Below are 27,732 nucleotides of genomic sequence, written 5' to 3'. Positions count from 1 at the left end.
CCTGGCGAATGCCTGTGAAGAAATTGTCGGAGCTCAAGTCCAGTGTTATGGAGAAGTATCTAGAAGTAGCCCTCTTTGCAAGTTTCTCAGTGCCTCAATGGAAAGTGTCACACTCCTCTACCGTTCATTGGGCAGGTTTTTTCCTGAGAGCCACTGAATTAGTGATTTTCTTTTTTTTTAACGATTTTATTTTTTTTATTTATTCGTGAGAGACAGAGAGAGAGAGAGAAGCAGAGACCCAGGCAGAGGGAGAAGCAGGCTCCACTCAGGGAGCCCGATGTGGGACTCGATCCTGGGACTCCAGGATCAGGCCCCGGCCAAAGGCGACGCTAAATCACTGGGCCACCGGGGCTGCCCTGAATTAGTGATTTTCTCTTTTTTTTTTTGAATTAGTGATTTTCAATCCCTGGATAGCTCTTGGGGATGAACGCAGTCAGTGGACTCTGCTCCTCCAAGGGGCTTACTTTAAGCGAAACAGATTGTGTGACTCATTGCCAAGCTTCTCATACTCTAGCCCATCTATATATGGCTCGTATATTCATTTAGCAGACATTTCCTGGGCACCCGTTAAATGGCAGACCCTGAGGCTGTAGGAACGAATCTTGAAAAATTGCTTACAGTCTACTAAGGAGAGACCACGAAAATGCAGAGTGGTCCCTGCTATGACGTGGTAAAGAAGAGGGGATGTGGGGGTGTCTAGGAGCAAACGGTACTGTTCCCCAGGATACTAGTCTAACTGACTTTCCTAGGCAAATAACCCAAAAGAGTGGCTGCAAGTGGACTTCCGGAAGACCATGAAAGTCACAGGAATAACCACCCAGGGGGTGAAATCTCTCCTCATCAGCATGTATGTGAAGGAGTTCCTCATCTCCAGTAGTCAAGATGGCCATAACTGGACTCTGTTTCTTCAGAATGGCAAAGTCAAGGTATGCTGGTCTCACGGGAAAGGCACAAAACCTCTCCTAGGGCTTGGCATTTAGAAACCTAATCACTTCATTATGTGATCAAACTTTCAAGGTAAATATTTATTGAGGATCTACAGTAATAGAATACCAGGGAAGACATCTGGGAGGTCACTGAGACTCCAGGCAAGGACATACAATCCCAGGAAGGAGCAGAGTAGAGCCAAAAGTCGATTATCCTCAGGCATGTTGCTGTCATCCAGGATGATGGCAAGAACCAGGGGGGGTGAAGACGAATGAGAGTTTTTTGCCAAATGTGTAAAGATGTCCGTATCCGCATCAGCTACTTAGAGTCCTTGGCCTCGTCGACCTTTAACACGTGGGACCCAGACAGTCTTCCTTCTTGATGTGGGTTTGCTGCATAAGTCAGCAAATTGTGCTAATTAGAGGACCTGACAAAAGTCCTGCTATCCCACGAGTAATGAGAGAATGAATATTCATCTCTATGGTCTCTTTTCTTTTTCACCAAGAATTTTTTTTAATGCTTTTATTTTTATTTTTTTACTTTTTTTAAATTTATTTTTTATTGGTGTTCAATTTGCCAACATGCAGCATAACACCCAGTGCTCATCCCATCTAGTGCCCCTTACCAGTCCCTCCGGTAGAGTCTTCGGCTATTTGCTCCTCTGATCGCTAAGAAGCTCCGCCCAGACTAAGAAACTTTCAGGTCCCTAAAAGCAGCATGTTCTTTCTCATACGAGGCTTTTTGTTTGTTTTTTATTTTTTTAATCTTTATTTTTTTAAGATTTTATTTATTTATTCATGATAGAGAGAGAGAGAGAGAGAGAGAGGCAGAGACACAGGCAGAGGGAGGAGCAGGCTCCATGCAGGGAGCCCGACCCGGAACTCGATCCCGGGTCTCCAGGACCGTGCCCTGGACCAAAGGCAGACGCCAAACCGCTGAGCCACCCAGGGATCCCTGTTTTGTTTTTTTTTTTTTAATTAATTAATTTATTTATTTATTTTACATACTACCAGGCTTTTCTACATACTGTTTATTCTACCTAGAACTGTTTTTTTTTCTAGGTCTCTCCCACTGCCCCCTTTTTGACCCCTTTTACTTGGCTCATTCTTTGAGTCGCAGATACACATCATCTCCTCCAGGAAGAATTCCCGGATCCCCCAGTGCTGGACTAGACTTCTGCTTCTGGCAGTTGAGTGGAACAGAGTATAGATAGTATATGTTCAAGAGGACATTCCCATTGTTAAAAGGGTCTATCTCTGAGACGTGGTACCATATAGACGAACCTCAGATGCACTGAGTTACATGAAATAGGCCAGACATAAAAGGACAAACGTTGTATGATTCCATGTATATGAGTGTATTAGGCTTCGCCAGAGAAACAGAGCTGATAGAATGTGCGTGTGCATGCACACATGTGCATATGTGTGTGGGGATAAAGGGATTATTGTGTGGAATTGGCTCATGATTACGAAGGCTGACAGGTCCCAAGATCTGCAGGGTGAGCCAGCGCGCTGGAGACCCGGGAGTACCAGTGGTATAGCTCTGGTCTGAGTCCAAAAGCCTGAGAACCAGGAGAGCTGATGGTGTGAATTCCAGGCTGAAGGCCAGCAGCTCAAGACTTAGGAAGGGGGTGGGTGGTGGGCACTGAGGGGGGCACTTGATAGGATGAGCACTGGGTGTTATGCTATATGTTGGCAAACTGAACTCCAATAAAAAAATTTTTTTAAGAGACTTAGGAAGGGTCAGCACTTCAGTTTGAGCCCCAGAGCCAGAAAAGCCAATGTCCAGGTTCAAAGGCAGGCAGGCGGGAAAATTCTGCCTTATTTTTTTTTCTTTTTCTATTTTTTTTTAAGTTTTATTTATTTATGATAGTCACAGAGAGAGAGAGAGAGGCAGGGACACAGGCAGAGGGAGAAGCAGGCTCCATGCACCAGGAGCCTGACGTGGGATTCGATCCCGGGTCTCCAGGATCGCGCCCTGGGCCAAAGGCAGGCGCCAAACCCCTGCGCCACCCAGGGATCCCAAATTCTGCCTTATTTAGAGGAGGGTCAGCCTTTTTGTTCTACTCAAGCTTTCAAATGATTGATTGGAAGGCTAGCCGCTCTGTTCACTCTATCATTTGAATGTTAATCTCGTCCAAAAATACCCTCGCAGACACTCCCAGAATAGTGTCTGACCACATAGGCGGGCACCTCGTGACCTAGTCACGTTGACACACAATGAACAACTACCGTGAGATGCCTAGAACGGGCGGGTCCACGGAGACTGCAAGATCGGAGGTTGCTCAAGAGTTGGAGGAGAGGACGATGGAGAGTTCTTGTCCAACAGGTGGAGCTTCAGTTTGGCAAGATGAAGAATTCTGGTGATGGACAGTGGTGATGCTTGTTCAACAGTGTGAATGTAGCTCATGCTACGGAATCGTACACTTAAAGATGGTCAAAATGGTAAATTACGTGTTAGGTATATATTATCACGATGAAAAGGCTATCTCACCTAGAGCACCTGCTTCTTTTTTTAAAAAAATATTTTATTTATTTATTCATGAGAATACACAGAGAGGAGAGAGAGAGGAGAGAGAGACAGAGAGAGACAGAGACCCAGGCAGAGGGAGAAGCAGGCTCCACGCAGGGAGCCCGACGTGGGACCTGATCCCGGAACTCCAGGATCACACCCGAGGCTGAAGGCAACGCTAAGCCGTTGCGCCCCCCGGGGCTGCCCGAGCACCTGCTACTTAATGCATTGCTGCACTCGATGGGGAAAGGAGGCTCTCCAGCCTCCTCACCACCGAAAGCTCACCCCATGAACCTCAATGTGAAGATAACGAGCTGAAATCAGAGCAAAGAGAAGTAAAATGGGAGAAAAAGTAACATGGATGACCTTTCCTAAAGGAAAATGCTTGTATTAGTGTTATTAGGAGACTAAGCTTCGAGCAAAATGCGAGGAGAACTGAATGCACTAGGTGATGAACCCCAGAAGGGAGCCAAAGTAGTTGCAGGTAAGTAGCACCTCCTGGCATCTGGAAGAACCATGTTCAAGTCCACTCGGAAGGAAGCACTCCCAGTTTAGGTCTCCGAGATTCCCACATCCTAAAATGATAAGATCATAAATATCAGCAAACATGCAAGACAACAGGCCGACCTGACTTCAAGTGAGCAGAGGGGCGCCTGGCTGGCTCAGTCAGTAGAGCATATGAGTCGGTATCAGAGTCGTGAGTTCGAGCCCCACATTGGGTGTTGAGCTGAGTTTATTTGTTAAGATTGTATTTATTTATTTGAGGTACAGAACGCAAGAAAGCGAGCACGACTGCTAGGGGGGCAGAGGGAGAAGCAGACTCTCCACTGAGCAGGGAGCCCGACACCTGGCTCAACCCCAAGACTGCAGGATCAGGATCATGACCTGAGCTGAAGGCAGACGCTTCACTGACTGAGCACCGCCCCCCCAGGTGCCCTGGGTGTGGATCCTTCTTTAAAAAAAATAGTTGGGCAGCCCGGGTGGCTCAGCAGTTTAGCGCCGCCTTCAGCCCAGGGCGTGATCCTGGAGACCCGGGATCGAGGCCCACATCAGGCTCCCTGCATGGAGCCTGCTTCTCCCTCTGCCTGTGTCTCTGCCCCTCTCTCTCTCATGAATAAATGAATAAAAATCTATAAAAAATTTTTTTAATTAGTCAAATTAAATCTTTAAAAAACAAGTGAGCAGAAACAATCAAGAAAGATTCAGTATCTGGGTAACATCAGATATTGATGAACTATGACAACTTAAATGACTAACTCTCCAAGACTGTTAGGCGGTTTTAGGAAAACACAAGTACTTTTAGAAATGAAAAACCTCATTGTTGAAGCTTGAAATTGAAAGAAAGACCTAACAGCAGATTAGACTCAGCCAAAGAGAATTTGGTCAATTGGAAGATCCAGCTCAAGAAGTTACCGAGGATGGCGCACGGGAGACGAGACATAGAAGGCCATACGTGATTGGAATCCCAGACCGACAGGGAAAATACGGTGGAGAAATGGCAAAACGTTAACTTTAAAAATAAAGTCACCAGTGACTTTACCTGCAAAATATGGATTTATTTTCGACCAGCAGAGAATTCCGAGGGGGAAGATGCAAGCGAGGGTGGAACCATAGGCGTCTGCAGAACAAAAGCGAGGCACGCCCTTTTGTACAGGAAAGGGGGGAGGCCGGACAGGCTGCTATCAACAAAAAGCCCATTGGAATGATCTGGAAGTTGGAAGTGTAGTGGTTTGTCGTGGGCTGAGTTGTGACGGTCTCTTATTGGGCGGGCTGCTGCGGGGCTGGGGCGAGGAGGGGTGAGCCTTCCTTCCTCCTGCTCTGGGGGTAACGGAGTGGAGCAGGCCTCCAGTCTTCCTGTTGGATTGGCCTGAGGACAAGCGGCAAGGGGTGCGGGCTCAGCCGGCGGGCCTCCCGACTCCACTCCAGAGGAGCTTTCCTTTTAGGAACCTTCACAGAACCAACGAGGACAGCCACGTTTGCCACTTCCATTCTGCATTTTACCGGAATCAGAGAAGTTAGGCAAGAAAAAGAAATAAAATAATAATAATAATAATAATGAAAAAGAAAAAGAAAGAAATAAAAGGCATGTAAGTTGGAAAGAAGTAGTCTCTCTTCACTGATGATATGAATATATATCTTTTTTTTTAATTTTTATTTATTTATGATAGTCACAGAGAGAGAGAGGCAGAGACATAGGCAGAGGGAGAAGCAGGCTCCATGCACCGGGAGCCCGATGTGGGATTCGATCCCGGGTCTCCAGGATCGCGCCCTGGGCCAAAGGCAGGTGCCAAACTGCTGCACCACCCAGGAATCCCAATATATATCTTTATTGCATCGAACCAGCCCTAACTCCCCTACAGAGTTCCTGGGATACGAAGAATACTCTAAGTTCCTATTGACAAGTAGGTAGAAACTAAACCTGCCAATCCAGGTGAGCTAGCTGCAGAGCTCACTCTGGAGAGTCTAGGAGAAACCATGAAGAAAAGAGACGAGGTCAGTGGGAGGAAACAAATAAAATCATTTCTGAAAAGGGGAATTGCCGCCCTGAGTGAAGAAATCCTAAGACCTGAGACCTGTGGGTCAGAGCACTGGCTTCTGGAACCGAAAGCAAAGGGCTCGAAAGTCCGTAAGACTGAGGATGATGCTGTGTCTGGTGAGGGGCGATCCATGTCTCGTTGGCTTGGTGATGAACAGGAGCAGCAACCAACGAGTGGAAATCCGGTGAGGGTCCTATAAAAGCAAATATGACATCTCCGGACGCGAAGCCCTTTCTGTCCCATAGAGGAAATCGCACTTCACTTTATCAACAGTAGAGGGTGCGCCCGGCCTAATAAACCCCATACTCCAGCCCCTTGCTTCTCCCAGCCCACAGGAAATCGACTTATGGCTGGAACTAGGAATCCTAAAGAATTCCTCAACCAACCAAGACGGCTGATGAGTTCAAAGGTGTCCTTGTTCCTGATTTGTCACCGCCTGCTTCCTTGAAGACCCCATTGACTTTGGGCTTGGCAATGGCACCCATTCTGTCCAGTGGAATGTGAGTGCAAACAGAAACTTGAAAGATTTGATTTCTTTGACAGAGACTGAGAGAGGGAGAGAGCGCGCACAGTCGGGGTGGGTTCAGCATCCCACTGGAGGTATCAGCTCGGCCGTGATGTCCGGGTTGTGACAGCCCCGCGTGGGTCCGCGTCATTGCGGAGTCTGCTGGAGATTCCCTCCCTGTGGCCCTCCTGCTTGTGCTCTCTCTCTCTCTCTCAGATAAATAAATAAATCTTAAAAAAATGTTTAACCAAAATCTCATAATGAGAAAACAGTCGCACAAGTTTACAATGTGGGACATTCTAGGACACAGCGGTCCTAGAGTTTTAGAAATGTCAATGTCGTGAAAGACCCAAAGCGCCCAGAGACTGGGAGTCTGTTCGAGATCAGAGGTGATTTAAAGACATATGATAAGTAGAGGCAGCGAGTGATTTTTAGTAGATCCTCGATTGGAGAAATTGCTCAAGCGACATCCTACTGACAACTGGACATTCTTAATTATCAGGCCCTGTTACGGCAAATATCACGTTTGGCGGGTGTGACGATGGCACTCTGTGCCTATGTACGCCTTTTTTTTTTTTTTTTTTTTTTTTTTTGCTGTCTACAAGACACTCATTTTATTTTTTTATTTTTGTTTTTTATGAATTTATTTTTTAATTGGTGTTCAATTTGCCAAGATATAGAATAACACCCAGTGCTCATCCCATCAAGCGCCCCCCTCAGTGCCCATCACTCAGTCACCCCCACCCCCCGCCCTCCTCCCCTTCCACCACCCCTAGTTCATTTCCCAGAGTTAGGAATCTCTTGTGTTCTGTCTCCCTTTCTGATATTTCCCACACATTTCTTCTCCCTTCCCTTCTATTCCCTTTCACTATTATTTATATTCCCCAAATGAATGAGAAAGAATATATAATGTGTGTCCTTCTCCAATTGACTCACTTCATTCAGCATAATACCCTCCAGGTCCCTCCACGTTGAAGCAAATGGTGGATATTTGTCGTTTCTAATGGCTGAGGAATATTCCATTGTGTACATAGACCACAGCTTCTCGATCCCTTCATCTTTCGATGGACACCGAGTCTCCTTCCACAGTGTGGCTATTGTGGACATTGCTGCTAGAAACATCGGGGTGCAGGTGTCCCGGCGTTTCACTGCATCTGTATCTTTGGGGTAAATCCCCAGCAGTGCAATTGCTGGGTCGTAGGGCAGGTCTACTCTTAACTCTTTGAGGAACCTCCACACAGTTTTCCACAGTGGCTGCACTAGGTCACATTCCCACCAACAGGGCAAGAGGGTTCCCCTTTCTCCACATCCTCTCCAACACTTGTGGTTTCCTGCCTTGTTAATTTTCCCCATTCTCACTGGTGTGAGGTGGGATCTCATTGTGGTTTTTTTTTTTTTTTTTTTTTTTTTTTTATGATAGTCACAGAGAGAGAGAGAGAGAGGCAGAGACATAGGCAGAGGGAGAAGCAGGCTCCATGCACCGGGAGCCCGACGTGGGATTCGATCCTGGGTCTCCAGGATCGCGCCCTGGGCCAAAGGCAGGCGCCAAACCGCTGCGCCACCCAGGGATCCCCTCATTGTGGTTTTGATTTGTATTTCCCTGATGGCCCGTGATGCGGAGCATTTTCTCATGTGCGTGTTGGCCATGTCTATGCCTTCCTCTGTGAGATTTCTGTTCATGTCTTTTCCCATTTCATGATTTGATTGTTTGTTTCTTTGCTGTTGAGTTTACTAAGTTCTTTATAGATCTTGGAAACTAGCCCTTTATCTGATACGTCATTTGCAAATATCTTCTCCCATCCTGTAGGTTGTCTTTGAGTTTTGTTGACTGTATCCTTTGCTGTGCAAAAGCTTCTTATCTGGATGAAGTCCCAATAGTTCATTTTTGCTTTTGTTTCTCTTGCCTTCGTGGATGTATCTTGCAAGAAGTTACTGTGGCCGAGTTCAAAAAGGGTGTTTGTTGCCTGTGTTCTCCTCTAGGATTTTGATGGAATCTTGTCTCACATTTAGGTCTTTCATCCATTTTGAGTTTATGTTTGTGTCTGGTGCAAGAGAGTGGTCTAGTTTCATTCTTCTGCATGTGGATGTCCAATGTTCCCAGCATCATTTATTGAAGAGACTGTCTTTTTTCCTGTGGATAGTCTTTCCTGCTTTGTTGAATATTAGTTGACCATAAAGTTCAGGGTCCACTTCTGGGTTCTCTATTCTGTTCCATTGATGTATGTGTCTGTTTTTGTGCCAGTTCCACACTGTCTTGATGACCACAGCTTTGTAGCGCAACCTGAAATCTGGCATTGGGATGCCCCCAGGTATGGTTTTCTTTTTGAATATTCCCCTGGCTATTCGGGGTCTTTTCTGATTCCACACAAATCTTAAGATGATTTGTTCTACCTCTCTGAAGAAAGTCCATGGTATTTTGATAGGGATTGCATTAAACGTGTAAATTGCCCTGGGTAACGTTGACATTTTCACCATATTAATTCTGCCAATCCATGGGCATGGAATATTTTTCCATCTCTTTGTGTCTTCCTCAATTTCTTTCAGAAGTGTTCTGTAGTTTTGAGGGTATAGATCCTTTACCTCTTTGGTTAGGTTTATTCCTAGGTATCTTATGCTTTTGGGTGCAATTGTAAATGGGATTGACTCCTTGATTTCTCTTTCTTCAGTCTCATTGTTAGTGTATAGAAATGCCACTGACTTCTGGGCATTGATTTTGTATCCTGCCACGCTGCCAAATTGGTGTATGCGTTCCAGCAATTTTGGGGCGGAGGCTTTTGGGTTTTCTATGCAGAGTATCATGTCATCAGTGAACGGCCTTATTGTGGGTTCGACGTGATGAAGTATTCAGGCGACATGCGCGCGTATGCACGGGGGATAGAGACAGGGGGCACATCTCGGTGTGTGACACGCGGTGACTGTAGGCGGCGGGTGTCGGCGCCCATGACATTAGTGTCCCAGCTTCCCGAGGCCCGTGACGTTCGACAGTGCCTGGCTTCACTGCTCGCGGCCGCGGGACTAAAGCCTCAGTGGCCGGGACACGGGACACGTTGGCGAGCGGCTGAGGGCGTCCGGCCTAGCGCGGAGCCGGGTCGAGGCGGGGCTCCTGGAAGCTGCTGGAAGCGGAGGGCGCGGGGGTGGGGGGAGGTCGGGGGGGCCGCGGGCCCTGCGGTCGGCGGCTCACGGCGCTGGGGGTCTCCTTTCAGGTCTTCCAGGGAAACCGGGACTCCTCCACGCCTGTGCGGAACGCTCTCGAACCCCCGCTGGTGGCTCGCTACGTGCGCCTGCACCCGCAGAGCTGGGCGCACCACATCGCCCTGAGGCTGGAGGTCCTGGGCTGCGACACCCAGCAGCCCGCCTGACCCGCGCCTCTGCGGCCCTGTCTCCCCTGCCTCCCTGCCCTGTCCCCGCGGCTTCCCGGGCCCTGACCCCCACCTCTCCAGCCTGTCCCCGTGGCCTCCTGGGCCCTGTGCCCCCACCTCCCCGCCCTGTCCCCCCACCTCCCCGGCCTTGTCCCCCCACCTCCCCGGCCCTGCCCCCTGTCCCCCAAGTGCTCCCACGTTCGCCCTTCCCTCCCGCGGCCTGAGGCGAGGCCGCACCCCATCTGGAAGGCGTCCTCCGGCCGACAGCGAGGTCTGTCGCGCAGCCCCACGTCCTCTGTGCAGTGACCGCGTCTGCGGCGGGCGGAAGGTATCCGGGATGTGGGAGTCCGGTCTGGGTACCTGGGGAGTAAAGGCCCCGCTTGCCGTCGGCGCCGCGAAGCCCGGAGCGAGCAGGCCGATCTGGGCCTCCCTGTAGACGCGGTCATAGGTCCGTGTCCTCGTCTTCGGGGCTCAGGAAGGGCGACGACCGTAGCAGGCCTCACTGGGACCCCACGCCCACCGGGGCCGAGGGGACCGGAGGCCGGGAGGACCCGAAGTCTGCGACCCACGGCCGCGTCCACGGGGTTCCTGGTGCAAGAGGACAGGCCTTACACTCCCACGAGACGCGAGGAAATCGATGCTTTTCCCCCGAACTAGAGCACTTCGTGGCGACCGTGCTGGCGCTGCTGTGACCTCCTGGGAAGGCAGCCCGGCTGCCGCGGGGGATCGCGGAGCAGCGGGGGCAGGTGCACACGTTAGGGCGGATGCACAGAGGTCGGTAACTGGCTTCCCCGAGCAGCCCGGGAGGCAAGCGGCCCCCGGAGGCGACGTGGTTCTATTTCCTGGCAAAGGTCAGCCACCCTGCTCTCTCTTAATGACCCTGCTCTGGAATTCCTGTGCTATGGGCCAGATACACCAATTTCTGAAATGCTCTTGGATCTGAAATGCCCTTTGGCCCTCCTGCCGCTTTCCTCCATGATTGCTCACATAAAACCTTGACACACGCACAGCCGCCTTCAACAGATGTAGTTTCACACTGGAAATAAAAATGTGAACAGCGATCTTCGTGCGGATGCGCTGAATCGCAGGATGGACACTTTAGAAATCCGAATTAGTGAGTCAGGAACCAGACTAAACTGAACTCAGAGTAGAAAGTGAGATCATTTATGAGAGGTAAAAAAAAAAAAAAAAATTAAATTAAAATGGAGCCTTGATCCAGGATAAGACTTCATAGAAGGCAAGAGACTGAAAAAGAAATGGGGGGTGCAGGATGAGTAAGTTCTAGAACTCTCTGCCGACGCTCTTGTGCCCGGGGTGAGCAACACTGCCTTGGGCACCGCAGAATGCCACAGGCTGAGCTATGCGAAGTGCTCTAACCAGGATAAAAATTGAAAGTTGCCAAGAGGAAGATCACACATTGGATGTGGTCAAATAAAACAAGAGGAAAAAATTTCTTTGGGATGAAATTACAATAATGATCATCAAACAAATTAGAATCCTCAGATCAGAGTCTCTTAGTGCAAAGCGGAATTAAAGAGAGACCAGAGCAAAACACAGCCTGGGGCCAGTGGGAAATTCCAGGGCGAATGTAGAAGAATGAGGATGTGCATTGTCTACCGGGTAAACCTGGGCGAGGAGCACACAGACACTATTGCTAACGCCAGAAAACCCGCGCGGTTCTAGAAGGCCGCTCCGTTAGCCGCAATCACCGACATCACAGCAAGTTAATTATCAGAAGATCAGGAAGCAAATTCACTCTCCTATGACAAAGTACTTTGTGACTTTCAGTGAACAAATATAATTTTCTATCACAAACATTTTATCAGACAATCTTGGGGTGCCTGGGTGGCTCAGCAGTTTGGCGCCTGCCTTTGGCCCAGGGCGTGACCTTTGAGTCCCGGGATCGAGTCCCACGTCGGGGCTCCCTGTGTCAGGTCTGCTTCTCCCTCTGCCTGCGTCTCTGCCTCTCTCTCTGTCTCTCTGTGTCTCTCATGAATAAATAAATAAAATCTTAAAAAAAGAAAGACATAATCTCAAGGTCACAAGTCAACAATCTTTGGAAGATACATATTAAAATGAGTCTGTCTTTCAATGCTATAGAACAGACTATACAAAAATCCAGCTTCACAAAAAAAAAAAATCCAGCTTCAAAATGACAAAATGCAGACTCAGACTCTATTGTTTATAAAATGACCATGAGGATTTCTGACCCTCTGACTGCCTAATCACAGGCTGATGACTGGCAGAGCGCTCCTAGAAACTTGCAGGTACAGTGTCACCATATTGCTAACCAAAACGGAGACCACTTATATGAGATATCTCAAAAGACCTAAATAATTGAGATCAGAAGACTCAATGTTACAAAGATGTTCTTCACAGACAGAGCTGTAGATTCAGCACAATCTCAGTGTAAAGTCCAGCGTGTTCTCACTGTGGAATCCAGCATGTGGAAATGTAAAAGGCCGAGAATAGCCAAAATATCACACAGCAGCATTTATCTTATTTCATTTTTGAAGATTTTTAAATTCATTTTGACGTAATCTCTACACCCAGCATGGGGCTCGAACTCACAAGCCAAAATCAAGAGTCACAGGCTCTGCCCACTGAGCTAGCCAGGCCACATGTATTTCAAAGCAACAGTAATGAAGACAATGTGGTACTGACACAAGGACAGATCGATAGACTAGTGGGACATATTAGAATCCAGAGATAGACCCACATTATATACGGACACTTGATTGATGACAAAAGAGCCCCCCAGGACAGGAGTACTGGGCCAACCAGAAATCCTTGTGAAAAATTGAAATTTGGGGCGCCTGGCTGGCTCAGCAGTAGAGCGCGTGACTCTTGATCTCGGGGCTGTGAGTTCAAGCCCTGCACTGGGAGTAGCGTCTACTAAAACCAAATAAATAAACATACTTTAAAGAGAGAAAGCCATTTTTAAAAAAATGAAATGCGACTCCTTCCTCACACTGTACAAAAATAAAATTAGTCTCAAGTGAATTAAAGCTCTATGAACGGCGAACAATAGAACTTCTAGGAGGGTCATGGCAGGTGTCCTCACAGCATCCCCAGACCTTGCGTAGCTTCAGATCTGCTGTTCACGGACAGGCTGGGAGAAAATGTTTGTAGCGTGTACAACTGACGGGTGGGTGTGGAGCGGGTGTGCATGCTGTTGTGGTATGACTGTTTTGGAAGACCACCGGGCACTGCCTACCAAAGGTGAGCCTGTGGATACCCCGTGGTGACTGTCTCGGGTAAGGACCTGACGACACCGGGGAGCACTAGGCATGACGGCTCCACGCCGGAGCCCCCCGACTGCAGACATTTCCTGCTGGCTCATTTTCATCGCTGGATTCCATGCTGTTCCATAGCATAGATCATAATTTGCCCTTTGCTTTCTGACCCAACTCTAAGGCATCATTCACGCTGGTTCCTCTGTGGACGTGACCATCTTTTCTTAAAAATTAACTTATGGGATGGGGCGCCTGGGTGCTCGGCTGGTGGAGCATCCAACTCTTGGTTTCAGCCCAGGTCATGCTCTCAGGGCCCACTTTGGGCTCCCCAGGTCGGGCTCTGTGCCTGGCAGGGAGTCCACTTGAGGGCTCTCTCCCCCTGCTCCTCCCTGCACTGACCCACATGCTCACTCTCTCTCTCTGTCTCTCTCTAAAATAAATAAATAGATCTTTAAAAAAATCAATGAGTAGGAGTTCTTTGCGTCTTAAGGATCTTAACCTATTATTTGTCATATATGTTATGAAATGTGTTGCCAAATTTGTCATTAGTCACATATTCTTTACAGTATTTTGCTTTGTGAAAGCTTTGGGGGTTTTTAAAAGATTTTTAGTACTTTATATGAAAGGGAGAGAAGGTGAGAGGATGCAACCAGAGGGAGTAGGTGGCAGAGAAAGAGGGAGAAGCAGGGTCCCCGCTGAGCAGGGGGGCCATGCAGGGCTCCATCCCAGGACTCGGGATCATGACCTGAGCCCAAGGCAGATGCTTAACAGGCTGAGCCACCCAGGGCCCCAAAACTTCACACTTTTTATGCCGTGAGTTTATTATCAGTACTTTCAAGTATGGCTTTGGCTTAGATGACATGCTTAGAGTCGCTTTTTTCCACACCAAGATGATAAATGCATCCACCCAGATTTTATTCCAATATGTACACGGTTTTATGTTTGTTCAGTCCCTGATCCATCTAGAATTTATTTATTTAGTTTATGTGTAGGGTTTTCCTTCAGTGCATCATCATATTAAACCATCTCTTCCCCCCCCCCACAAATATGAAGTGCCACCTTCACCGTTTATCCAAGTGCCATGTGGACGCTACTGTAAGGGAGGGGACACACCCTGTGGCACATCACACATCTTAGAGTGGTTCGGGCCTGCGGGGAAGCACAGCTGTGGGTAAGAGGCAGAAGGTGCCTCTGTGTGCAGCTGTCCGATGGAGACCTGGGGGGTGGGGTTCATGGATGACGTCATAATCAGTGGGGGGGTTCTGTTCGGAACCTCAGAGACGTTAGGTGAGGCCTCTGAGCTACTTCTGTGGACTGCTGCACTCTGAAGACAAGCCTACTTCTCTGGCTCCTTTGGACGCTGTCGCTGAGTCAGGTGAGTGGCCTGCCCCGCGCCTTGGGTCACTTTAAGCCCTCTCAACACTACCTGACTGGCTCCATCATAGATGTCGTGGTACTAGAAAGGCCAAGCTTGAATGGCCCAAGTCGGGGTTCTGTGTTCACATGCCAAGCAGCCCGCAGGAGGGCTGCAGGTGTTGGCTTGGTGCCTCGGAGGTGTCATTGTCTTAGCCATTGCCTCATGGCCATCACCCTTAAGCCCTTAAACTGTGCTTGAGGCAGCACACGGGACGGGATGGCACCACCTCTTCTGTCAAGATGGAGAAAAGCCTTCCCAGGAGCTACCCAGGATGTCCCGTCCTTGTTCAGAACCCCCGTGCTGGGCCCAGGGATGGGAGACTGCTGGCTCAGGCCACAATCCGCCAGCCACTCATTCACCCCAAAACAGTGCATGGACTGGGAGCGCCTGAGGGGTAGGTAGCGAGCAGCAGTGAGCCCCGGACAAAGCCCCTGCCTCGCACTGCTGACACCTTCACCAGGAAAACACATAGGATCAAATAAACATGGAACAGAAATCCCAAAGTCCATCCTGATGAAGTGTGTGCGGGAAGACCGAGCAGGTCAGCTGATGAGGAAGTTAGTGGGGAGGCGGGTACGATCTGAATCCAGGGTCCCAGAAGGTGACATTTGAGCACTTAAAGTGGGTGAGCTAAAGAGTCGGGGGAATATTTGCAGGAGGGGCTGGGGGAGCCAAAGACTCCAGCCGGGAGCACAGGCTTGGTAAGCGGAAATCGGGCTGAGGTGGGGCGACCGGGAGGAGAGGGTAGGGCAGGGGGGCAGGGGCGCAAGGGGCCTCTTCTGTGCCTTAGAGCAAAGCCCACAGGAGGCTGGGGAGGCCAGGGCGGAGGCCAGGACACCAGGCTGGGTGGGGGGACGTGGGGAGGCCCCGCGGGGGCAGGGAGCACTGTGACTTCTGGAATGGATGAGGCTGGGGAGTATAAAAGGAGAATGGAGGGTGACAGCCCAGGTTTGGGGGAGAACAAGAGCCGTGAGCTGCAGCCTTGGGTCGGGAGGCCGGGGGTGGGGGGGCCTCGTGGGGCCTCGGGGGAGGGGACGCGCTCGGGGCTCGCGGTGTCGCTCCGCTGGGGTGTCCTCGCTCTGTCCAGCCGCTCAAGGCCTACCCTGTGTCCTCTGCAGACCGAGCTGCCGGGGCGTTGGAGGCCGGCCATGGAGGCCCCCCAGCTGCTGACAGCCGCCGTCGTGCTGTGCTCCGCCAGCTGCCTCCTGCCCGACGGCGCGGCGCCCGCCTTCGGTGTCCAGGACGAGGCTGAGGCGCTGCCCCCGCCGCGGGGTAGGTGCGCGGGCCGCCCGGGAGGCTCAGGGCCCGGTCAGCGCGGATCGGGTCAGCTGGAGCCCCCCCCCCCCCCCCCGTCTCCCACCCTCCCGCAAAGAAAGAAGGAAACAGCCCTAAGGAGAACAGAAAAGCAGCGGCAGCGGGACGGCCGGGCCTGGGCAGCCAAGGCCGGGAGCCCGGGAGGCAGCGCGCGGCCGGGACCGAGGCCACTCCTGGGGACACTGGTCCCGGAGGCCCCCGCCGCAGCCCAGGTGGCCCAGGCGGTGCCCTGGCCGCGGAGGGGGGCGCGGCTGGCGGGCTGCGGAGCCGGGGACACGGACACCCCCGGGCCCGGGGTCGGGGCACAGCGGGGCTCACCTGGCGCTGCCCCATCCGATGACACGGTGGCTTTCCCGGCAGACAACCGCAGGTCCTGGCTGAGCAGCTTCCAGGACTACGTGTGGGACCGCATCAAGAGCTCCCTCCCCACGGCCACTGTATTCGCCTTCCTTTTCGCCATCGTCCTAGTGGGGCTCCTCTGCTGCCTCACGTAAGCTGCCAGACAGGGAGGAGGGGGAGAGGGAGGAGTGAGAGATGGAGGAGGGAGGACGGGGGAGAGGCAGGAAGAAGGAGGGAGGAGGGGGGCAGGGAGGAGGGGGAGAAGGAGGAGGGGGGCAGGGAGGAGGGGGAGAAGGAGGAGGGGGGCAGGGAGGAGGGGGAGAGGGAGAAGGAGGAAGAGGCAGGAAGAAGGAAGGAGGAGGAAGAGAAGGAGGAGGGGGAGAGGGAGGAGGTGGAGCAGGGAGGAGGGGGAGAGGGGACTCAGAAGAGGGGGAGAAGGAGGAGTGAGAGATGGAGGAGGGAGGACGGAGGAGAGGCAGGAAGAAGGAGGGAGGAGGGGGGCAGGGAGGAGGGGGAGAGGGAGAAGGAGGAAGAGGCAGGAAGAAGGAGGGAGGAGGGGGCAGGGAGGAGGGGGAGAGGGAGGAGGGGGCAGGGAGGAGGGGGAGATGGAGGACGGAGAGACGGAGTAAGAGGGCAAGGGAGGAGAGGCGACAGGGAGGACAGGGGAGAGGCAGGAAGAAAGAGGGAGGAGGGGGGCAGGGAGGAGGGTTAGAGGGAGGAAGAGGAAGAGGCAGGAAGAAGGAGGGAGGAGGGAGAGAAGGAGGAGGGGGAGAGGGAGGAGGGGAGGAGGCAAGAAGGAGGAGGGAGGACAAGGAGGTAGGGGGAGATGGAGGGGGGGGAGAGGGAGGAAGGGGGAGAGGGAGGAGGGGCGACAGGGAGGGCAGGAAGAGGGAGGAGAGGGAGAGGGAGTAGAAGGGGAACGGAAGAGGAGGGAGAAGGAGGAGAGGGAGAGGGAGGAGGGGAAAAAGGAGGAGGGGAGACGGAGGAGGGGGAGATGGAGGAGGGAGGAGGGACAGGGAGGAGGGGGAGGAGGCAGGCAGGAGGAGGGAGGCAGGGAGGAGGGAGGAGAGGGGCCCGACAGGCGGGGAACTGCACCCCCAGCGCCCCCCGCCCCCGCGGTCCGTCTGCGGTGAAGGCAAAGGTGAAGGCAAAGGTCAAGGCGGTGCATGTGGCTCGCGGGCAGCGCCCATGGCAGCGGCGGCCGCGGATAAGCAGGTTTATGACTGTTTGCTTTTCCACGGACTTCGTTTCCTCCTCGTTATCTTTCCCTTGGGGTCAGGGAGTGCTCGTGGACACCGTGTAATCGGGTTTCCGAGTGGCGCCAACCCCAAGGTCGAGGCCCAAGGCTGCTGGGCTCCTGTCTGCGCGGGCAGGGAAGGCCCACGGGACACGGCGGACCGAGGGGTCGGGCGATGGGAGCAGCGTGTCCCCAGGCCCGCTCAGCTGCCTCGCCGGCGGCGGGGGGGAGGGGGGGGAGCAGAGGGCGGGGGGGCCCGGGCCGCCACGATCTCCAGCGATCTCGGGAGCCACCCGGGCCCTGCTCAGCGACACGCACCTCCGTGCAGCCAACAGACGGCAGCCGAGTTCTGCAGCGAAGCTTCTTGCCCAAGAAACCTACATGCACGGCCGCTGTTGGAGCCTTGAACCCGCGTTGGGACCCCGGGCCTGGCTGATGTCGGGGACACCACCCGCGCAGGCCCGACACAGCCCGACCAACCCCACCAGCCTCCTCTCCCGTTAGCCCCAGTGGCAAAGACTGGGTTTTTTGGAGGGGGGAAGAGCACATGAGAGTGGGGTGCAGGGGACGGGGAGAGAGAGTCCTAAGCAGGCTCCACACCCCGCGCAGAGCCGACCTGGGACTCTATCCCAGGACCCCCAAATCACCACCATGTCTCAGTCGCGAGTCCGAAGCTAAACTGCCTGAGCCCCCCAGGCTCCCGGGAAGCGGCTGAGCCTTTATCCAGGCTGCGTGTGGCCAACACCGTGAGCCTGTCCCCAAGGGGCACCCTGGGCGGCATTTCTCCGTGTCCCCTACAGGGCGGCTGCCTTCCGTAGGGCCAGAAAGGTGACACAGGCCCCGGGTGGATGTCAGGCAGCCTGCGAGCCTGGCAACATGTTCGGTCTTCCCAAGCCCGGGGAAAGGCTGCGTCTCCCTGCTTGGGAAGCCAGCGCTCCAGTCCAGGGATCGGTGATCCCGAGTCCTGAAGTCCCCGCCACTGGGACAATGGCCACCAGCCCTGCTGCGTCAGAAGCAGCCGAAGTATCGGTTAAACACACATGCTCGGAAGGACTTCTGTGCAGAGGGCAGGCGACGTGCCAGAGGTGCCCTTCCCTCTCTGGCGTAGAGGGCTCACCCTGGGGAGCAAAACCAGTAAGCCCCCCCCGGGGCGGGCGAGCTGGCCGCAGTGAGGACGGCGGGCAAGAGCGGAGGCAAGACACGGCAAGACAAAAGACGACATTGATGAAAAACTGACGGGAGCCGGGCAAGTCCGGGTGTAAACGCTCATCTACTAAGGCTGAGCTCATCTACTTAAACACCTTATCCAGTTATTAAAAATACTTGAGTGAAAGTCACCGAGGAGGGCGCCTGATGGGATGCGCGCTGGGTGTTACACTGTACGGTGGGAATCCAACTTCAACGAAGACAAGTGTTACATAAATAAATGGCAAAAAAAAAACAAAAACAATAAATAAATAAATAAATAAATAAATGTTCACATTACAATTGGCCCTTGAAAAAAAAATTTAAAGAAAGAAAGATTAGAAGGAAAACTGATAGATGCCGGAGGCACATTATTAACTTCTTTGTGGAAGATGACCAAAATAATACAACAGGGGAAAAAAAAACCCACTTCAATGTATGATTTTTTTTAGATATTACAAAAATAAAGGTATATTTGAATCTATGTCCATAAAGGGCACATGAAGACCCAGGAAAAATTGGTGCTTGGTACTAAGCACACGGTAGAGTCTCAATAATACAGATTTTTTTTGACATTTTATTTTGAAGGAATGTCTACCCTCAACGTTGGGCTTGAACTCACAACCCCGAAACCAGGAGTCGCACACTCCACCGACTGAGCCAGCCAGGTGCCCCAGTAATACTGGTTTTTAAATTTTTCATTTCATGGGACACCTCCCTGGCTCAGTGGTTGAGCATCTGCCTTCGGCTCATGTCGTGACCCTGGGGTCAGGGTCCTGGGTTCGAGTCCTGCATCGGGCTACCCGCAGGGAGCTTGCTTCTCCCTCTGCATAGGTCTCTGTCTCTCTGTGTTTCCCATGAATAAAGAAAAATTCTTTAAAGATCTAGATATATAAATTAATAAAAAATGAAAATAAAGAATACATCTCACTGTAAGGATTGGACAGTTTCTCTGTGCTTCGGGACCTCTGTACTCACCTGTACAGCACTAGCTGCAGCTGTTACAAGGCCTTCAAGTAGTAGCTCAGCACCTGGTGGCAATCAGGGACACCGACTGGCTCTGTCAAGTATGTGAAGGAACGTGTGTAAGGAATTTTTACTATGGTTTATAATAGTGAAAAACCAGACACAACTTAAATGTCCATCGGCTGGTTACAGAAAGCACCAAATGTTCATACAATGAGCATTATATAGTCACCAAACGCTGTTGTAGAGGATCGTTATATGGAATTGTATTCCTGAAATATTATTGAGTGGGAAAAAGCTGATTATAATAGAGGATATACAATTTAACCTAGTTTGTTATTAGAAACTAGAGGCCGGGCAGCCCGGGTGGTGCAGCGGTTTGGCACCACCTTTGGCCCAGGGCGCGATCCTGGAGAACTGGGATCGAGTCCCACGTCAGGCTCGCTGCATGGAGCCTGCTTCTCCCTCCTCCTGTGTCTCTGCCTCTCTCTCTCTCTCTCTCTCTCTCTCTCTCTCTCTGTGTCTCTCATGAATAAATAAAATCTTAAAAAAAAAAAAAGGAAAGGAAACTAGGGGCACCTGGGTGCCTCAGTCGGATAAGTATCAGACTGTTGATGTCAGTTTGGGTCTTGATCTCTGGGTCATGAGTTCAAGTTTGATGTTGGACTCCACGCAAGCATGGAGCCTACTTACTTGATAATTTGACATTATTGATAATTACTTTAACATCTATAATAATATTTCCATCAAACTTACCAAACTACATAATGACATTATGTGAGTTAGGATATGGTATGGGAAACTATAGCAAAGAGACAAAAATATAGTGATGTAAGTCTGAAACTGTATTCATTTCTCTTTTTTTTTTTTGCATTTCTTTCTTTTTTTAATAATAAATTTATTTTTATTGGTAAAAAAATTTTTTTTAATGAAAAAAATTAAAATAAATAAATAAATAAATAAATAAATAATAAAATGACAATCTAAAAAAAAGTAGATGTACAAGGCAAAAATCTTTTAGGGCTCTTACCAAAGTAATAGACATTGGTTATCTCCTCGTGATGGTAAATGTGCAGTTGGAATCATTATTTCTATTGCTGTTGTTATTGATTTTCATGTTGATTTTCAACTAATTACACTGCCCAATCTTTCCAGAAGAAATTGTATTGTTTGGTTAATAAGTTCTTTAACAAAAATTTTATTTTTTTTAAAGATTTGTTTACTAATTTGAGAGAGAGAGAGCACAAGTGGGAAGGGACAGACAGAGAAGGAGAGAGAGAATCTTCAAGCAGACTCCCCTGCTGGATGCCGAGCCCGAAGTGGGCTTTGATCCCTTGACCCATGAGATCATGAACTGAGTCGAAACCAAGAGTCACTTAACCGACTGAGCCACCCGGGTGCCCGTAAAGATACTTTGCAAGGAAGAGGAACGCCTGGGTGGCTCAGTTCATGGAGTGGGTGATCTTGGGGTCATGAGTTTGACCTCCACACCGGGTGTACAGATTGCTGAAAATAAAGAAAAAAATTTAATCAATCAAAACAGAAGAAAAGCTACGTGACCGTACTTGTACATCGACCTCCCATCCCATCTATACGACGCTAAGACACATTCATAGCCTTATTGTCTCATCGAAGCATTTTGTCTGAATGAAATCACGGGGTTCATATTAAGGGGAGACGTTGTCTAAAATCATCTGTCGGAAAAGGTAACATGACCGCACGGTAACTGTGTGGACCAGGTCCCGGTGTAGTAACTTAAACTTAATTCATCAAAACAAAACAAAACAAAACAAAAACTTAGCTCATCGATTTGTCTTCTTTTCCCAGTTTCGCTGTAGGTGAACCAGTCTAACGAAGCGCTACAAGATTCCGTTGCGCAGAATGTGCTGTCGCTTCCAACGAGGAACTACGTATCAATCAAAATTAAATTATCTTCCATTTTAAAGTCTGTTTGCCTTTCGTTTCGCCTTTAAAACATGTGATTCGACAATGGTAATATGCTGTTTTGATTATAATAGTGACACGTACTCATTACAAGACAATTCTCACAAAACACCGAAAGAAGAAAATGTACCTGTGATCCTAGTGCACAGACACGCTCTGAACATCTTGCTGTATCTCCATTTGTTTTTTTTTAATTTTTATTTATTTATTCATGAAAGACACACAGAGAGAGGCAGAGACACAGGCAGAGGGAGAAGCAGGCTCCACGCAGGGAGCCTGACATGGGACTCGATCCCGGGACCCCGGGATCACGCCCTGGGCTGAAGGCAGCACTAAACCCCTGAGCCACCTGGGGATCCCCTATTTCCTGTGTTTGTATGACCAGTTTTTCCCCAGGTCTTTTCTGTGTAATGAAAGTTCTGTTTTAATAGATGTCATGAGACAACAGGGTTCAGTGGTCAATTATGTTTGACAGACGCTGGATTAAATGGATTTACACGTTTCTTTGCTCCAGGACTTCCAAGTGACCTAATACATAAAAATGTATTTATGTATTTATTTGTCTATCTATGTATTTGAGAGAGAGAGAGCAGCAGAGGGGGAGGGAGGAGCAGGCTCCCCTCTGAGCAGTGAGTCCAACACGGGGCTCGGTCCCAGGACCCTGAGATCATGACCTGGGCAGATGCGTCCCGATCTCGGAGTCCTGGGATCAAGCCCCACATGGGGCTCTGTGCTCAGCGGGGAGCCAGCTTCTCCCTCTCGCTCTTCCCCTCCCCACTGCTCGTGCTCTCTCTCTCTCTCTCTCAAATAAATGCATAAAAAGAATTTTGTAAAAGGCCACCATGGATCTCCACAAGAGGCTACAATACACAGCATCTCCCCAATTTGAAGCTGGGATACTTCTTCAGGGAGTCCCCAACACCCCGAGGAGTGGCGGCGTGCATGCAGGCACACAGATGTGCTCGCGTGGACACCTTCTCTTCTCCCACGCCGCGCGTGGCATTTCGTGGCCTGCCGCTTTGCCCACTGCGGGACACGTCAGGGCCCATATGTCTCTACGTGGGTGCACGGGTGTGTGGGACTGCGGGCCGCTCAGCGCTTCCTGCGGCTCGGGGCCCACGTAGCTCCCCCACGGCGGGCTCCTCTCGGGTGTCTGTGCCCGTTGAGGGCGATGCTGTTCTAAACGCAGTGCTGCTCTCAGGCTTCAGGTAACCCCTTGGCCCTGCGCCCCGGGCCCTCGGGGGAGCCCTGCGGCAGCCGCCCAGTGCTGGGCCGGGTCACGCACACCCGCTCACGGGCTTGGGAGCACCGAGCTGCGGGAGGAGTCGGATCGCTGTGGGGGGGGGGCAGCCCCAGGGGGTTCGAAGGCAGCCAAGAGGCCACAGTGACTGCGGGCGGAGCAGGCCCCTGGGGGCCACGGAGGCACCTGCGCTCCTCCTGGGGGTGACAAGGGCCCCCCAGACCGCCTGGGGCAGAGCAGGGCCTGAGAGCGACAGCTGTGTTTGGGGTCATCGCAGCCGCCAGGCCGAGGATATCGGGGAGCAGGGGCGTGGGGGGGTGGGTTTCACAATGTGCGGGTCCAGAGAGGGGCCGCCGGGGTGGGAGCCAAGGCTGGCCGGGTGGGGGGACACGGAGGCCCCCAGGCGTGTGGCCTGAGCGCGGGGGATGGAGGGCTTCACGGAGCCGGGGAGCTGCAGGCAGGTGGGCACCTGCTACCTGGCCACGGGGTCCTGGCGCCGCCGCAGGTAAGACCCACAGAGCCGACCCGAGGGTGGGCTGCACCGGGCCGCGGGGACAGGAGGGCACACTGAACAAGCGCGTCGTGCCCTCCCCTGTCCTGGCTCCTCACCTGCCTCGCTGCTGCCTCCGACGGGGACGCCGGGGCGGGGGGGTGCCCCCTGCGTGGGGCCTGCTTCTCCCTCTGCCTGGGTCTCTGCCTCTCTGTCTCTCATGAATAAAATCTTTAAAAAAAGACCACAAAACCTCCGTAGGTGTCTTCTATGCTCGGTTTAGGTCTGTAGCAACCCTTGATATATTGTTTGCCATCGGTGGGAAGGCCGACGATGCGGAAAATACCTTCTCCCAGGTGGAGGATTTCATTTTCACCCTTGATAGGACACGGTTTTAAGAGGGGACGTACTTACTCTAAAGGGGTCCAATTTCGCAATCACTTTCTTCTAAGGAGTCCTTTTGGACGTCGGGGTCATAAAGGAAGTGTCCTGTTTGGTCTTCTAAAAGTCTTGCGCTTTGGGCCTTTCAATTTTAAGTCCTTAAGCGACTCCAACTGAGTTTTATGTGATGTGACGTGGGGTCCAATTTTATTTTATTTTTTAAAAGATTTTATGTCTTTGAGAAAGAGGAAGAGACCGCGGGAGAAAGCAGGAGCAGGGGGAGGGGAGGAGGGGGAGGGAGAAGCAGGGCCCCAGGCGGACTCGATCCCAGGACCCCGGGACCAGCCCTGAGCCCAAGGTGGGCCTCAACCGCTGAGCCCCCCAGGCGCCCCCAGGCTTCTGTCTGTAATATGGTCAGAAGCTATACTGTTCCACTCAGGAACTCTGACCTGAATTTCTGTGCCTAAAGGCAGTTCCAGGAATTGAGAAAAGCAGATCATTGCAATAAATTCCAAGAAGCAATAAATTCCAAGGGAGCAAACTCAGGTTCTGAGCCCTGAGCACCTGGAACCGGAGCGGCCGCCCGCAGGCAGGCGAATGACGCCCCCGGTCCCGGGCGGCTCCCCGGCCGGTGTTTTCCAGCCTCAGCTGAGCCTCCGTGTAGACCGGAGCCCAATCCGGCTCCAGGAGCCCCTCGCTGAAGCTCTCCTGCCGGGGACTGTGCACACCTGCCTCCCTTTCTTTTATTTTTGTAGATTTTATTTATTTATTCATGAGAGACCCAGAGAGAGAGAGAGAGGCAGAGACCCAGGCAGAGGGAGAAGCAGGCCCCATGCAGGGAGCCTGACGCGGGACTCGATCCCGGGACCCCGGGTCACACCCTGGGCCCACCCTGCCTTCCTTTCTAACTGCTCTCAGCCTCCCCGCCGATGGCCGGACCACCGAATCCCTCGGCTGCTCAGCTTGTCCAGACCTGACCATGACTCGCCTCTGCAGCTTTTATTTTTATTTTTTAAATTTTTATTTATTTATTGTTGCCTCCACAGTTTTTAGATCCTCTTTGGTGGATTCCATCAGGTTGTTCTAATTCTGCCCCCAGGTAGATAGAGTCACACTTGCTCCTCAATGTTTGATCATCCTAGATGGAGCACTGAATGGTGTGTTTTAAAATCACATTCTGTGTGTGGCTGTTACATAGAAATACAGTCAATTTCTGTATTTAAAAATCTACCAATCATCTTATTAACTTTAATAAGTTATTGACAGATTTTTAAGTATTTCACAAACACAATAAAATATCTGCAGATAGTGACAATTTTGTTTCTTCTCTTCCAATCATTATGCCTTGACACTTTTATTTTTACCTTCTTGTGCTGGATGGGACTTACAATATGAAGTCTTAAAGGAAATGCATTTAGCTTTTCACCACTAAGTATATTTGTTGTACATCTTTTATGAGTGACTTTTATTTTTTTTAAGGTTTCGTTTATTTATTCATGAGGGACACAGAGAGAGAGAGAGAAAGGCAGAGGGAGAAGCAGGCTCCATGCAGGGAGCCCGATGCGGGACTCGATCTCGGGACCCTGGGGTCACACCCTGAGCCAAAGGCAGCCCTTTAACCGCTGAGCCACCCAAGCGTCCCCTACGAATAACTTCTAAACGACTGGTTTGTTAAAAGTCTGGTTTTTAGTAGCATGAATAGATGTTGAATGAAATTTATTTTTTTTCATCTACTGAGATAATAGGGTTTTCCTATTAACCTGTTAACATGATTAATTTGGATCTATACATTTTCTTGTTTGTTTTTCTGAAATATTTTTTATTTTTAATACTGAAAGAGAGAGAGTGAGCACAAGTGGGGGTGCAGCAGAGGGAGAGGGAGAAGCAGGCTCCCCGCTGAGCCGGGGACCCAATGAGAGGACTCAACCCCAGGACCCTGGGATCATGACCTGAGCTGAAAGCAGAAGCTTAACTGAATGAGCCACCCAGGGGCCCTGCAATTTTCTTATCTTAAAAAAAGATTTTATTTATATATTTATGGAGAGAGGGTGGGGAAAGGAAATCTCAAGCAGACAGGGTTCAACTTTCCAACCCTGAGATCACGACCGGAGGGAAAATCAATAGGCCGACGCCCAAGCAATGAGCCACCCAGTCGCTCGGGGTCCATCGACTCTGTGGTGTTCGGGTCATCTTGCATGCAAATAGCTGAAGGTTTAGGCCCGATATGGTTATCTACAGTGTCTGCTGGGTCTCACCCCTGGGGCCTTGTTTGCTGATTTGTGTGTAGTGATTTTTTTTTATTTTCCTGTGAGCTGCAAGGGCTGAACTTTGCCTAAAAATTCTCAAGGGAGAATATTTGTTTAGGCCTCTGTGGTAGACTCGATCAGTAGTCCTGCAGGAAACAGATGAGCGGTCGCCAGGGGCCAAGGCCAGGGGACTGGGCAGTGGGCTTCATTTGGGGGTGATGACAATGTCCCTGGTGGGGGAGGGGGAGGGTTCCACAAGTCCGTGATGATACTAAAAACCAGTCAATTGTTCATTGTGACTGGGTGAATTTTGTCTCGTCTCGGCTAGTCCTCAGAGGAGGCCCCCGCTTCATGGGCAGGTGGGCAAAGGGAAGGATGGTTGGGCTCCGAAGAAGCAAGGCCGCGTGTCCTCGGGTTTCTGTACTGAGACAAAACAGGCAACTGTCTTTTTCTTAAGATTTTATTTATTTATTCATGAAAGACACAGAGAGAGAGGTAGAGACCCAGGCAGAGGGAGAAGCAGGCTCTGTGCAGGGAGCCCGACGTGGGACTTGATCCCGGGACCCCAGGATCACGCCCTGGGCCAAAGGCAGGCGGTAAGTCGCCGAGCCACCTGGGGATCCCCGCAACTGTCGTTTTGAACATGTTCTACGTGCTCAGAGGAACGTGTGAGAAGTCGTAGGTCGAAGCGGGCAAGGCTGTTCCCTCTGGGCAGCGGGAGGGGACGCAGGAAGGGTTCTTCTGTCCTTTATGTATTTGTGTATCTCTGATTTGTTTTGATCTTAGTCAAATAAGATTGTATTGTGGGAACATGCCCCAGGCGGTCGGCGCAGGAGTTGGTCACAGGTCTTTGGTGTGAGCAAAGCCATTTTCACGAGCACTGTTGTACATGTCCCTAGTTGTACATATTCAGGGATTGTTCTAGGATACAGGTACCTCGGAGTGGAATCGCTGGCTAGGAGGGGAGGGGCATGTTCCATTTTAAGAGAGTGCCTTCCTGGGCAGCCCGGGGGCTCAGCGGTTTAGCGCCGCCTTCAGCCCAGGGCCTGATCCTGGAGACCCGGGATCGAGTCCCACGTCGGGCTCCCTGCATGGAGCCTGCTTCTCCCTCTGCCTGGGTCTCTGCCTCTCTCTCTCTCTCTGTGTCTCTCAAGAATAAATAAATAAAAAAAGACAGGGTGCCTTCCTTAGTGGGGCTACCAGCTTTGACTGCCAGCAGCAAAGTCCAGGAACTCATGGAGCTGCATTATCTCTAACCCTGGATATTGTAAGACTAAAATCTTTGATGCCTGAGTGGGTATACAGTGGTATTTGATTGTGTCCTTTGTTTCCAAAGATTGCATTTATGTATTATTTTGTGTGTGAGAGGGACAGAGCAGAAGCAGGGGAGAGGCAGAGGGCGAGGAGGAGGCAGCCCGCCGGCTGAGCAAGGCCGCCTCTGCGGGGTCCGTCTCAGGACCCCGAGGTCACGACCTGAGCCGGTGCCGCACCGGTGTCGGCTGCGCCAGCGCAGTCTTCGCTCTCCTGGCTCTAGCTGTGTCTCCTTTTCTGTGTCTGTGAGCTTCCATGGAGCCTTTAGGGTGCCGCTGGGGAAGGCAGCCGTCAGTCCCGTGATCTCAGCCTTTCCACAGAGAAAAGCCGGTGACGCGGCTGTAAGCTGTTGCCCTCGGACTTTCTCCTTTCGGCCACGAGTTCCTGCAAGGTCCAAGTAAGATTCCTGAGAGCAAGGAACTGCTGATAATGGTGGGAGGTCAGCAGCTGGGGTCAAGGAGGCCGGCCTCCGTCGGGTGCAGGTGTGCGTGGACGGGGTGGCGTGAGCTGCTCGGTGTGCTGGGGCACCGTGGGCCAGGCTGCGTAGCACGTGTGGGCTCCCAGGGCCCCCGCCGCGGCCGGCTGAC

The 27,732-nt window shown here is 51.3% G+C and overlaps 2 protein-coding genes across 3 annotated transcripts in view; both read left to right on the top strand.

Moving 5' to 3' along the window:
* The window catches only part of F8 (coagulation factor VIII), a 174,125-nt gene extending 164,173 nt beyond the window's left edge, over positions 1-9,952 (top strand). Inside the window, 2 exon segments of the mRNA NM_001003212.1 lie at positions 750-926; positions 9,684-9,952. Coding sequence (NP_001003212.1) covers positions 750-926; positions 9,684-9,839 — 333 coding nt within the window. The 3' untranslated portion in view covers positions 9,840-9,952.
* A 48-nt stretch (positions 9,953-10,000) lies between these two features.
* Positions 10,001-21,478, top strand: SMIM9 (small integral membrane protein 9). Of its 2 annotated transcripts, none has more exons than XM_038588738.1 (4): positions 10,001-14,450; positions 15,611-15,764; positions 16,167-16,296; positions 21,361-21,478. In XM_038588738.1, the coding sequence occupies exons 2-4, from the start codon at positions 15,641-15,643 to the stop codon at positions 21,383-21,385; spliced, it is 279 nt and encodes a 92-aa protein (XP_038444666.1). In that variant the 5' UTR covers positions 10,001-14,450; positions 15,611-15,640; the 3' UTR covers positions 21,386-21,478. The 2 variants fall into 2 exon arrangements, with proteins under 2 accessions (XP_038444666.1, XP_038444667.1); XM_038588739.1 differs by lacking the exon at positions 10,001-14,450 and adding an exon at positions 14,475-15,033.
* The last annotated feature ends 6,254 nt before the right edge of the window (positions 21,479-27,732 follow it).

Source organism: Canis lupus, chromosome X, assembly GCF_011100685.1.
Source record: "Canis lupus familiaris isolate Mischka breed German Shepherd chromosome X, alternate assembly UU_Cfam_GSD_1.0, whole genome shotgun sequence".
Lineage (NCBI taxonomy): Eukaryota > Metazoa > Chordata > Mammalia > Carnivora > Canidae > Canis > Canis lupus.
The sequence above is the reverse complement of the archived record's forward strand: the minus strand, read 5'-3'. Positions and strand labels throughout refer to the sequence as shown.

Bases quoted from the DNA above. Each gene is read 5' to 3' on its own strand.
- SMIM9 (XM_038588738.1), top strand. From the start codon at position 15,641: ATGGAGGCCCCCCAGCTGCTGACAGCCGCCGTCGTGCTGTGCTCCGCC. The intron at 15,765-16,166 runs GTAGGTGCGCGG...CTTTCCCGGCAG, and splicing joins GGCGCTGCCCCCGCCGCGGG to ACAACCGCAGGTCCTGGCTG. The intron at 16,297-21,360 runs GTAAGCTGCCAG...TTCTTTTCCCAG, and splicing joins GGGCTCCTCTGCTGCCTCAC to TTTCGCTGTAGGTGAACCAG.